General features: G+C 39.7%; 1 protein-coding gene across 1 annotated transcript in view; it reads left to right on the forward strand.

Annotated features, from left to right (window-relative positions):
* Positions 1-13552, forward strand: part of LOC110956001 (thrombospondin type-1 domain-containing protein 7A) — a 196253-nt gene that overhangs the window by 95089 nt on the left and 87612 nt on the right. The window contains exons 7-8 of the mRNA XM_022201220.2: positions 679-873; positions 7364-7610. Of these exons, the coding sequence (XP_022056912.1) occupies positions 679-873; positions 7364-7610 (442 nt within the window). The remainder of the gene's footprint in view (positions 1-678; positions 874-7363; positions 7611-13552) is intronic.

Below are 13552 nucleotides of genomic sequence, written 5' to 3' on the forward strand. Positions count from 1 at the left end.
CTGCGATACACTGGTGACTTGTCCAGGGTGTCGGCTGGGATAGGCTCTAGCCCCCTGCAACTCTAATGGCCATTAAGCGGTGTGTAGATAATGGTTGAATGGATAATCAAACCATGGAAAAAATAATGATAGAAAAAGCCCCACCTTGCAAGCTGACAGGGTTGTTTTCTGGGACTGTTATGTTCAGCCAGGAAGTCTGAATCTGTGTTTTTGAGACTGTCATTGATAAACTGTAGCTTCAAGGTAGAACTATGGATCCATGGCACTGACTCCTCATTTAGCTCATGGTATGTCTTCCAGCATATAAAATATGGACAAGTTACCAACATAAAAAAAACTTGATTTTCACCAGCGTGATCTTTAAACAGAATGTAATATTGTTTCAGTTTCTTCAGCATAGTGCTGGAGAATGTATGCTAATATACCCAATTATTATTCACAGGATATTATCACAGTATATTCAGATTTTTACAAGCAGAATAACACATTGGGACACCGCCATGTTCTTACATTTTATAAAAAATTAAACCCTATTATTGCTTTGTTTGGTTCTACCAAGATATGACCTCATTATTGCTATGTCATAAACAATATAAGCTGACAATATGAGTGTATTTTTACTGTCCTACTTTCTGACCACGCAACTTTTAATTCTGTTCTGTACTCTGTTTCCTCCAGGAGAAGAAGTGGACAGAAATCTTTGCTCATCCTCCCCGGCTCCAGAACCCGTCCCCTGTGAGGTGCCTTGCTCCAGAGACTGTGTGCTTAGCGACTGGACTTCCTGGTCCACTTGCTCTCAGACGTGCTCCAGTAAGACCATCGAGGGCAAGCAGATGAGGACGCGCTCCATTCTGGCCTACAACGCTGGGGAAGGTGAGTCTCCACCTCCCAGCAGTCTTGTGCCCCATCGTGTATGGAAATGTATGCAGATGAGGCCTGGATATTGGCTTAGTCATGGCCTTTCAAGTCGTCCTTTGCTGTCACTCGCTGAATGTCTGGATTTCACACTTGTCTGCATGTGCATTTGTCCTTATCTCAAACAGTCTGCTTATCGGTCCTGGTGATTATTTCTGTTGGTCTGTCTCCTCGCCTGACACTCACTTTTTATCTGTTTTTAAGATCATTTCTCCGCATATGCTTGTTCTCTTTGCCTTAAATCTCTGTGTGCATCCGCCTGTCTTTCTGTCTGTCTGTCTGTTGTTTTTGTCGTATCACCAAACATTTTCCTGTGTGGGTGTGTGTGTGTGTGTGTTTGTCACAGTCACTGCAATGGTTGTGGCGTGGATCACCGTGATGGAGGGTAACATTTGTAATTAAAGTTTGCTGGTAGCTGTTATAAACCTCTAGCTATGTGTCATTCTGTGGCAAAATTAAAATTGTTAGCTTGTTGTTCTGAGTTCTAAAGAATGTGTACATTATCATAACAGCTTAAGGGTAACTTATAATTGATTCTGAATGTGTTCAGCGACTTGTAGTTCAGTCAGGCCTAGTTGGCCATGTGTGAAATAGCTTGATTGTGTTAGCTGCTGTTTAGCTGTAGTATTACATTGTGTAGTGCATACCTCACCTGTGACATTAACATATGTAATATCTGTATTTATCAAAGGTCTTTCACGGGTGCCGAAGTTTCCAGAACTTCTTGGTAAATCTTTGACTTTGGACAGACTAGAAGTATTGTAGTTGTAGCTGTAGAATGTTACAGAATACAAAGGAAAGCTATATTAAACTATATTCTGCTGTCACACTTTTTTTTGGAAACTCCTACTCAAGAACAATACCTGAAAGAAGCTTTGTCTCTCCACGTAAGTTCTCCCTACAGAGTAGATTGTCTGATTACATTTTTGAGCTCCTTGGCAGATTTTGCTGCTCCTCTGTTGCATATTAATGAAGAGAAGAAGAAAAAAATTGTTGAAACTACAAAAAAGCACTCAAAGCTTAAGACACAGAGTTTATATTAATATGCAACCTCCAGTTTTGCCTGGAATGCTGTGCTAATTAGTACATTAATAAGCCTAATTAATGACCTATTTAGCATAACTGCTTACGTTTAATTCCATGGTGATTATGGTGGGACTTGTGGAAGTCCAAGTGCCTCTTACTATTTGACACCCATCAGTTGGATGATATTCAAGATTCATGCTCAAGTGCCACTTGCTCCAGCTATTTGTGGGTGAGCTAGATAGTTTATTCAAAAGACAATGAAATAATCGAAGGACACTGGATTGCAGTTCCCACAAGTTTTATTGGACTGAAAGATGGCAACATTTTGCCCCCGCCTGACTGATGAACAGATCTAGACACTTTTTTTCTTAATACATCCATCAGCCATAGGGTTAGTACTGTTAAAGAATGTCCGATATTATGTAGGTCTTCTTCTTGTGCTAAAAGAAACTCTGCGTTAGGGCTGCATGATGTAGGACATAACCAACATTGTGCTGTTTAGCTTTTCTGCAGTATGTATTAGAAAAAAGATACAGTATTTTTTTTTCTTCCAGATATTGTTTTTTGAGAAGAATGAAATTATTCTGGAATGATTTGGTCAAGTTTGTAGGAGAGTGGTTCTGATATACACATATCAAATGCAACCCTTCTCATGTGGCGTAACACTGGCAAAGGCATTAGAAGTAAGTTTTTGCCTTGAATGCATTTAGACCTGGTTGATGGTCATACAGAGCATTGTGGTGCTGATTTAAATGGTCATGTTGTCTTCTACAGTGGCAACAATTTTGGTCAACATCATCCTTTCCGTGGCCGAAATATTTTTATACAAGGGACTGAGATTGTTTTAATCCACGTTGAGATCGAGATATACTATTTATCACAATGAATTCTTTTTTAGATAAAATGTTTCTATTGCACTTCCCTATTTAAATTAAAGTGCTGTTTGCACTTCTATGTTGTGCCACATTCCTGCTAATGTACAAACGTTTGCATCAATGCAGACTTAAAATTAGTTTCTTCTTTGCCTGTTTATAATCTCTTAGGGGTGAAATCTCAACTAAAGTGTACCCAAACTGACTTACTTGCAGAACTTAGCAAAAACTGTTCCGATGTTCCCTGAATGCCTCACATCCCATTTATGTTTGACGCTAGCTGGGCTGTTGTGCATTGCAGCAGTTTAGAAGATGTGCGACCAATAATAGCTTTGAAAACGATGAAATAAGGCATTCTGAGGTCAGATTTCTTCAAGCTGCAGCCAAATTATTCTGTCCACATGGGCTGTTTTCAATAAGTGGAGCATTTTAGGTGCCAATATTGGAGCTGATCAATTACTTTTTGGGAAGCCAATATTGTGACTGTGCCTAATATTCCATTAATTGTGCAGTTCAACAGCAGACAGAATTTTGTTTTGAAAACAAAACTTCCCTTTCAGTATTTCTCTCCTGTTCCTCCCTCATGCCAATAAACTCCAAGTAAATAAACAAACACACTCACACCAAAAACTATACCAGAGAGATTAGCCATGAAAACTGGAACCGTGCAGGTTTTCTGTTGTTGTCACAAAGAGAAAATAAAAGTTGTAGGATGGTATGTTCCAGTTAATTTGCCTTACTTCAATTCACCTGATTTGGGGACTTGCTATTGGGGTTTAGGTAGTCGATACATGTCAAAAGAACATCCACATGAATATCAAGACGCAAGATTTCCCAATAGGTAATTTATTTTAACAAGATGACATTCACTTTTCCTGTCAGTAGGGTTCATGTTGTGGCTCATCGGTGTGTATTCCCTTGTGGTGCATATGATCTACGTGTAATGCGGCATGTAAACACATTGTCACTTTGAATAATTCACATTTGTTGGCTTTATTTGTTGCTGCATCGTCTGGGTTATATTTCCACTGAGCTACTCCACATTGTCCCCATTGTCCAACATACAGCGCTTTCTATGCCATTGTTCAGCGACAGACGCCATGTCATGCTAGTGTTGGAACTAGCGTGGCCCCGTTGTTAGGCAGCTAAGGTGACATGGCACAGTCAGCGGAAAGGAAGTCATTCTCAGTAACCATTAGGGTGAGATTTGTCTGAGCTGGCAGTGTGCGATTCAGGACCGACTGTGTGTACGCCGCCGCTCATTTAGGAACTGGCTCTCTGTCAACTCCAGCGCAGAAATACAGGTGTGGAGGACTCCGAGTTCTGCAACGCCTCTCAATCTTTGCTGAAAGCCCTAAGTGTCTGCAATTACTCTAAACCTGAGAGCCTCTCTCAGTCCATCGACCCAACAACTGACTGACTGCTGCCTCGCAAGAGAAATGAGAGTGAGACGGGCTCAAGGAGGGGGGTAGCAGCAGGAACAGATGGAGGTTATACGATCTAAAGTAGTGCAATGAAAGTCTGACCTCTGACTCGCGGTGGGATTTAACATTTAAGCCCCTCTCATAAACATAAACATTCACCAGAGAGCAAAATTGCCTCTGTGAAAAAGGATTAGACATGTGTGAACACTGCTGTATATGTATAATTTCTGTCTCATCGCTGTTTATAAAAAAAAATAGAAAGAGACAAAATGTAAATAGCATAAATGCTGAATAAACAGAATGGAAACCAGACTGTCAAACAGCATAAGTAGCATAAAATTTGTAAAATGTGCCACCTATAAAATTCAAGCTTTTTACTGAGAAAAAAATACAATGACTGTATTCAGAAAAACAATTAGCTTCATTGTTGATTAGTCTGTTGATTAGTTCCTTGATTAACTTATCGATTGTTTGATCCATGTCTGTGTTTCATAACGCCCAAAATTGGTCCATAACTCAAAGATTCTTCGTTTACAATCACAGAGGATGAAATAAACCAGAGAATATTAAAATTTAAGAGGCCTAATTATTTGATTTTGGACTGGAATAATGAGGCCTCTTAAATGTCATAGTTGGCAAGTCAAATGATTTATGGAGAAAACTTCCATATCCAGGCTTTTCAGTGGTTTAAACTGGTTTTTGTTCGTCACATTCACAATATAAGAAATCATACACGTCTAGTTCACACGTGAAGTTTCAGGATAGTCTTGATTTAAAGTTTCAGAGGAATTTGATTTCAAAAATGTGTCAGTCCTGCCTTCAAAACAAGCACTCTAATAGCTGGGACTCCAGACAGGAAAAAATGACTGCTCATGCTACAAGTGAAAGTGCAATACAAAATACACACAATATCTAGACATTATGCATTAAAATAACTTTATTTATATAGCTTTCTCAAAGACGTGAGTTTGCAAAGTGCTTTGACAGACAAAACCAAAGCAGGAAACCCAGAGGGCAAAGCATCAATAAACCAGACAGTACGGCCAAACAAAGCAAAGAAGAATGAAGGTAAAATTAAACAAGAATGACAAAAGATGCAAAGTACAAAACACAATATGTCAATGGCAATAAATAAACTAATAAAAGCAATGAAAAGCTTAATAAGTAGTGAAAGGTTTCATCACAATAAAAAATCTTTTCAGTACTTATGATACAGAAAAAATAAAAAAGAAGATAACACTGATGTCTTGAGTCTTCATCGCTGTGCATAAAATCTAGCAGCTGCATATAAATCAATCAACCTGAGCCTTGGTGTGTAGCCTCAGGGAAACAAACTCATCTCTTAAAACTGGAAATTGGCTCATTTACAATTTCTTTTCTAAAGTTCTTTGATTTAAGAAATTCCGTGTCCGAGGTGCTAAAAAAATATTTTTGATGTTTCATTTCTTATGATGATTAGATTGTCACGAAGCATTAGAAGCTGGCTATTTATGTAATTTAGTTTGAATAAACATTGAACGAGTGGCCAGGTTGAAAACTGTATGTGGCTAGGTTCTATTTACTTCAATAAACTTGTGGCGTGCACTTGCAAACAAAGCTGTGATCATTTGAGATCATTCGGTTTTAGGATCAGGAGATCCAGGGTGAAAAATAAGTTTGTCTGACAGGTGTGCTGGATTTAATAGAGCTCCTTCCTGAAGTGTGCACCATGCAAGGAAATGAGCTGAAGCTCCTTTTCTAAAGAACAGATCGTTTAAAGGGTGATTACCAATATGTTGGTATTAACAGCTTTAGTTGTTGCGGGATTCATTTGTTTATTTTTTGGCCACGTAGGACAGCAAAACAAGCAGTCCTGAAATTAGGGCTGGGCGATATGACCAAAATTTTATATCCCGATATAGCTTATTTTATATCCCAATACGATATGCATCACGATATAGCATATTTTTCAGGTGATAAAAACCTAAAAGTCGTCATTGCCTAATTTGCATATTTCCCAGTTTGCATGCAATTGTAATCAACGTTGTAGGAGAGAGGAATAACATTGTGGAAGAGACCAAAAGTGATTATAAAACACCCAAAATATGTTTTTGTACTAGAGGATAAATGCTGTGGTTTATTTTAGTTTGACAGTGAAGAGACATTTTCATTTATATCCCACTCAGTAAGTCTGGATGGGATCTGTAGTGACTTTGCGCATGCGCGATTCATCTGTCATCTGGCCGCGGAGTGATGTGTCCTCTAATCAGACCCTGGGACTGCTGCGGGGTTACTGGACTGACAGCCTGTGCTCTGGGAGGGGGAGAAGCTCACAGCAGCACCTGCTGCTTGTTGAAAACAATAACTGCAGAATGATCCGAGTTTTCCTGTCAGTCTCCAAAATGGCAGAAAAAGTCGCTAGATTTGTCGCTAGTCGCTTTTGACAAAAAAAGTCGCTAGGACACTTTGGAAAGTCGCTAGATTTAGCGAAAAAGTCGCTAAGTTGGCAACACTGGCCGTGTGCCTGGGCTTGCCGTAAGGCACGTCGGTGACGTAAAAAACTGCCGTAAAGTGTGTTTTGCTACACTGCGATATAAACGATAGGATCTTCACATAAAACGATAGACATTTTCTGTCGTCCAGATGATATCTATCGTCATATCGCCCAGCCCTACCTGAAATACTATATTCTGTTATTTGCATATTCACACATCTAGAAGACACAGAGCCACATTAGCATTCATTTGAACTTACATTTCTCTGAATGTCAAGTCTAATATTACCCTCTCTATTAGCTCTGTCTTTTTCTCCTCCAAGTCTTGAGGGAAATGTCTGACTTTTCAGCTGTTAAATGGTCCACTATGATCATCAGCTAATTGCTGAGCTGCTGTTTGGTCCTGCGAAGTAGGTTTATTCGAGATTTTTCTGAAACACAGAAGTTTTGGCCCATGAAACCAAAGATCCTTGAGGGACCTACAGGAGTGGATGATTCTCCATGAGTTTATCACTAGGAGCTTCTCCATTGAAATCCCACATAACATCATTTTCATCCACTACTACCACAGCTTTATCACGTCCCGTACACAGCAACAGGTTTGTCTTCTCTCGCTTATAAAATTCTGACCTTCACTGTTTTTTTATTGTCAGGTGGTGCCCTGTGCCCCAACAGCAGCGCCCTTCAAGAGGTGCGGAACTGCAACGAACATGCCTGTACAGTGTACCACTGGCAGACGGGGCCCTGGGGCCCTTGCACCGAAGACCCCTCTGCTTCACCCCTCAACACTTCTCTGGGTGGCCGAGGCAGCAGCGACGGTCAGGGCCCCTGCTCCATGGGAATGCAAACTCGCAAGGTCATCTGTGTCCGAGTCAACGTAGGACAAGTGCCACCCAAAAAGTAAGATGTTTTTCTGTTTCTGTTCGCTTTTAGCCAGTGAAGTCTTCTGGGGAGTAAAGTGTGCACCCAGCCAAACAGCACTACAGCAAATATACTATGTTAAGATTCAGTGATTTCCCGCATCTCTGATTTGTAGCTGTGAAATCAGCTCCTGGAGTGTTGTGTAGTAATGAAAATTGCTGCCATCTCAGAAGTAAAATTCTCTTGCTTTGAGCCATAGTTCTTCATCATGTGCCATCAAGATCCAAGAGGGCGCATTTCACACAAATCCTCTGCAGCAGCTGATTTTTTCTGATCTGGACGTTTTCCTTGAAAAAGAACAAACTAATCAGTGAAATCTGTAGCTGCAGCACAAAGAATAGAGGGCAGAAAGAGCTTCGGTGGTCTTTTGATGTGTGAAATCAGTTGTGAAAGAATCTCTTTTGTTTTGGTTGTGTTGCTTCATGAAAACAGAAAACTGAGTGATTCTTCAAGTAAAAGTTCAAAAAGCCCGTTGTACATGTTAGGTCAATATATCATGTGTTTGGTTGAATAATGGAGTATATAAAACACTGAATACATCATTTTTATGTCTGTTTATTATAAAGGGAATCAGAGGTAAATGGTACATAGCTACATTCAGATGTGTGTGTAACACATTAAAAACAAACAAGATTTAAAAAAACAAAGGAAGAGCGAGAAAGGAACAGAGAGACAAAACAGACGGCTGTGATGGGGAGCAAAGTGACAACAGAGTAAAGTGAGTCTAAAACAAACAAAAAAAATCAAGGCAGGCTGGTTAAGAAAGCTGAGCAGACACTCCGTGAAGTTAACTCCCAATTCATATCTTCCTTTTGCAGGCGAGCGCAGATAAATAAATAATCTGTCTGTCCCTGAAAGCCTAATTAACCCTGCCGTTTTGGGCGCTGGTAATTTCTCATTGATGATAATGACAGTAATTAAATGGGATTGATACTTTAAGGCAATTTAATCATGAGGCAGATGAGAGGCAAGATGTTTGTGGTTAGCTCTGTAGACCACACTGCATGAGGCGAATTCAGAATGCAGATGAGTTTACTTCTAGCATCTGCCAGAAAGTTCGGCTGTAGTCTGTTGTCAGCTATGCCTGACTGATTCACTTGACAACACAAGATGAAGGAGTGGATCTGCTCGTGTCACGTTTTGTGGAAAAGAAATCCAAAACAGATTGATTTAGTCGCTGCGAAAAAGCTGAAAAAAAAGGCCTCCTAAAGTAATCAGGAGCGGATGGCATAAATTATTTAAAAGGTCGGAGTGAGTCGTGTACAAGGCAAATTTGAGAACAACGCATGATAAGATGAAGATTAATGCTCAGTTCAGTGGTTGCTGTTTGAAACCTTTTGCTCTCATCAGCTTGTAGAAAAGAGGTCAAACTCCAGGATGCCTCATGTTGCATATATTTTCGTATTAAATAAATGCTGGCAAAGGTGGAGCAAGAGGCGAACACAAGCTCAGTGGGTTGGAGAATAGGAGGGGTAGAGGTGTCAAGGGTAATGGCGCTGTGTGGCTGGCAGCAAGAGGGTTTCAGTCAATTTGCTTCCATTATCTTTTGTTTTTGCTGGTCAATAACTTTATATAATCAACTGTCATTTGCAATAAGGGCAAGAGAGCAACATGTAACAGGATCACTAATGAAGAGTGAAGAGAAGATATTGACATCAAGCGCCTACTCGCCCTCTCAGTGGGTGGTTATTGTTGCTGAACTCCGCTGGGTCTGTTCCACGCTTTGGATATTGAAGGTCACACACTTGACTTAAAGAATGGCATGAGTTGCTTGACATTTCCAACCCGCAAAACTACTCGATGGGGAATTGTTGCTTAGATGACTTGTAATTACTACAGTAAGTCTTTTCACTTCACTGTTTTGTTTGGAATGGATGAATTGGCTTCAAGTTGCCGAGATCTGTGTGACAATAGACTGCAAAATAGAGACCATTAAACCAAACAGCACAGACAGACTGTCAGACAGGTTATAAACAAACCCCCGCTTTCTCAACCACTCATCTGAAGTGAAAGCTGTAGCATTAAAGGATAGTTTCTTCAAGTTCATCAGGTCTCTCTTAAAACACCACTTGCATGCCCATATGTACATTGACAGCTTTATTGCTTGCTGTAATTGCTCCTCCTGGCAACATTTACAGTCTTGTTTGTGCTCTGTGCTTCTCTTCAGCAGGCAAACAAAGAAGAAGTGAAAACACTAACTATAGAAGATGCCCACCTAATTTGGCTAAACTCGACCGTCCCTAACCCTGACCATTATAGTTTCAACTTTGTCAGACTCACTCAGATCCTGATGCTTGTCCAGTTTTCCTGCTTCCAACATCCCTGCTTCAAGAAAATTGACTGTTCACTTGCTGATTAATGCATCCCAGTCATTCATAGGTGTCATTGTAGTGACATTTTCAACATTTCACTTCACTTGTCAGTGGGTTTAGTGTGGCTGATTAGCGTATTGAAATTGCACAGATTGATATGTAACAAAATGGAAATCAAAAAATGTGAGCCCGTCCTTTAAAGTTTACCCAACTGTTTACTGTAAACGTGTCTGATTTTGAAGAGCTTCTTCAATTTTGACCATGTGCAGTTGTGTGTGATTTGATTATTTTTCAATGCACTGGACAGTTCCAATGGATGTCAGTTTTTTGTTTTACTTTAAAATAATGTGATTCAGGTCATGTGGTAAAACCGATAATTTCCATCAAGGCCCAGTTGTGGCCTCTGTGCTTCCCTGCTTCAGGATGTAGCTGTCTTGAAATAAATCTTTCGTTTTCCTCCCTGTCCCTAGCTATGGATAAGAGAGTTTGAAACAATTCATTTCTGTGAATATATCACTCTTCTCCTGGGTGTTTTGAAGTTGATTTTGAATTCCAAATTGTGGATAAAAGGACTACAATTCCCCTGAGTATACCTTCTTTGTGGTGGGTAAAACAATTCAGAATCAATCTGGTCCTGTTTTGCAGCACAGTGTTTGACTATTACCATTTTAAACATCTAGATGTGGATACATGAAAATCTACTGTTTGACCATCTAACTGCTGACATGGAGCGATGCTGTGCGGAGTGACAGGGAAGGTAAAATGGCTGCAGCTGTTGTGCTCTGTTGTTTCTGTGGTTTGAAAATTGAGAGATTCGATCTTGGGTGCATAGTTAATGCTGAGATGACCTTAGTGTGATCTGAGTCTTGTTGAACATCCTGAATAGTTTCATGCAAAGAGACACTTCATTCAGCCATCGTACAATGTATATGAATATTAAACGTCAGGATAGAAGCATCATGAGGATTTGGAAAAGGCATACTTGTTTCATTCTTCATTATGTGAACTCAAAAAAGAATGTATGAATGTAAAATGTATTACACGGGCTGCACAGGTGCTTTTTTTTTTTAAATCAGATTTTCCATTAAATGATAGGACTTGATTCCCAGGATTTTTTACATTTAATTGCTTACTGCACCCTTTAAAATACAAATTAAGCCTGTATTTAATGGATTGCACCTTAGAAAACCAAGAAACAATGTACATGTGTCATTACAGCTTCAGTTTCTGTCTGCCTGGAGGGGAAAGCAAAGAATGAGAGACGCTTTGAATGCTGTCAAACAGGAGTCTCTTCATAGATGTGATGTCTTTTCACCTGCCTTCATAGACTGGTGGTGCTGTCCATGGTGCTGAAAAAAGTTTCCTTTATTCTGATCTCCTGTACACAGCCACAGTTAGTTATTATATCTTTCTGTAGATAACTAATTGTTAGGTATGTTACACTGTAGCAATTAATTTAACTTGTTCCAACTTTGAGGTGGAATTTTCCTTGCTGGCAGTGGCAGGAGCCCAAGCTTCACTGCACTGCAACAAAAATCTATCTGAGTGAAAAACATTGCTCTTTCTTTTAATCCTTGAAAACATGAAAGTTCTGTTTGTTGTTGTGATGTATCACACACACACACACAGACACACACACACACACACACACACACACACACAGGGGATGGGGAAATTACTTTGACTCTGAACCTCACAATGACACACCGACACCAAGATGGGTCCTATTAAGTTGATTGCCAATTACCATATACCAGCTAAGCATTTGTCCGCTGTACGAGAGACCTGGCAATCAACACTTTGATAATCAAGTTTTCAAAGCAGCATGAGACAATTAACAGAGCGGGAAGAAGCCCAATCATCTGTGCTGAACTTAAGTAGGAGGCCAAAAGCATTTGGGAAAAAAAAAAACAATAATCCAAAGCACATGAAAGTTATTTTATGTGCCAGGAGGAACAGTACTGAAAACACAGTGAAGACATGCAGTGCTCACAAATAGCAGCCATTGCGATGAACAGCATCACGAGTAAAATTAAAGGAGTTAAAATGTGAAGTTTGATGAGGTTGTTGTCTACAGGGAGGATGCTGGGGTAGATGGATGGGTCAACAAAGCAATAGCCCTTAACACCCACAACTGCTATTTGTTTTGCATTTCCAATAGACAAGCATGACCCTGATGGTTGCCAGACTTTAATCACATACATTTATTCACTCAAACAACACTATTTCCTGACCCCAACTACTTATTTTAATCCTTACCATGATCTGTCAGCAAAGCCAGCCTTGTCAGTTATGTTCCCAAACCAAACCATAGTATTACTATCATATCAGAAAACTGTTTCCGAACTAATGGGGAATACACAGACAAATAGTCCCATCCTGCTGAAAGGAGCTCAGAAAACCCATGTTGTTAGAGAACAAATGTCATTTGTCTTTTTATTTGAAGAACCTGTTTGTTTAATAGGAGGCACAATAGCAGCAGCTGAAGTAAACTGTAGTTTTCAACAATTTTGTTTCTTTTGTCTAACCCTCTACATTTTACTAACAATAACAACAAAAGTACATCTCTGCAAGCACATGTTAAAATTGTAGGAGACACTGCGTAAGATAATTAGATTATTTGCACTCGTTGTATGGGCACCACCTTGCTAAATTACAAGGAAATTAATTAATTAATTTTAATTAAAAATTAATTTAAATTTTGATCAGTTGATCAGTCTCATATCAAAAAGGCTGAATTGGCCCACGTTCTCACAAGGAAACACACAAGGCTTTAATTTGGTCTAAAATGAAGCATTTATTTACTATTATATTAAAAATATCACAGGTGAACTATATACAATGCATATGTGGTGTGTGTGTGTGTGTGTGTGCATGCGTGACTACGGGTGTGTGTGTGTGTGTGCGTGCGTGTGTCTGTGGAATGTGGGTGTGTGTGTGTGGTGAGATCCTATGTGTGTGAGGAGATTCAATTCTGCATATTAAAAATATGAGGATTATGGTAAGGAAGCCAGATAGCTAACCTGACTAAATAAACGGTAATTTGGATTAAGAACGGTTCATAAAAGAATACACAGATTAAATGAATTAATTAATCAAGTGGTTAGTCACATCAACCCAGGTACTCAGATAAATCTCAGTTGGTCTTACTGAAGTCGAACCTTCAGGAGGCTGGAACTTGGGATGACGCTTCACAACACACTTGCTGGTTCTGGAGCATAGTATTGTCGTTATGGCAAAGCATTGATGTCCTGCCGTAGTTGATTGGTTCTGTGCAAGGAAATCTGGGCCAGCAGATTTCCGGTGTGGTCAGCTGAAGTTGTCCGGTTGATGAAGAGTCACTTGATTTAAAAATGCTGGTTCTCAGGCTTTAGCCAAGTAAAAGAAAAGGATGTTTGATGGGAAGCCTTAAAAGCTAAGAAAAAGGAAATCGGTTCTTAACCAGTTCTTGTCAAAATCACGGATAAAAAGCTTGAAAGTGAGCAAAAATGTCTAATTACAAAAATGAAGGGGAAATAAATAGTTGTCAGAGTGACCACTCTAGAACAAAGAAACTTCAGAAGATAGAAAGGGATGTGTCTGTAGAGGGGAATTTTGGGAGGCTGTAGC

This window comes from Acanthochromis polyacanthus, chromosome 12, assembly GCF_021347895.1.
Source record: "Acanthochromis polyacanthus isolate Apoly-LR-REF ecotype Palm Island chromosome 12, KAUST_Apoly_ChrSc, whole genome shotgun sequence".
Lineage (NCBI taxonomy): Eukaryota > Metazoa > Chordata > Actinopteri > Pomacentridae > Acanthochromis > Acanthochromis polyacanthus.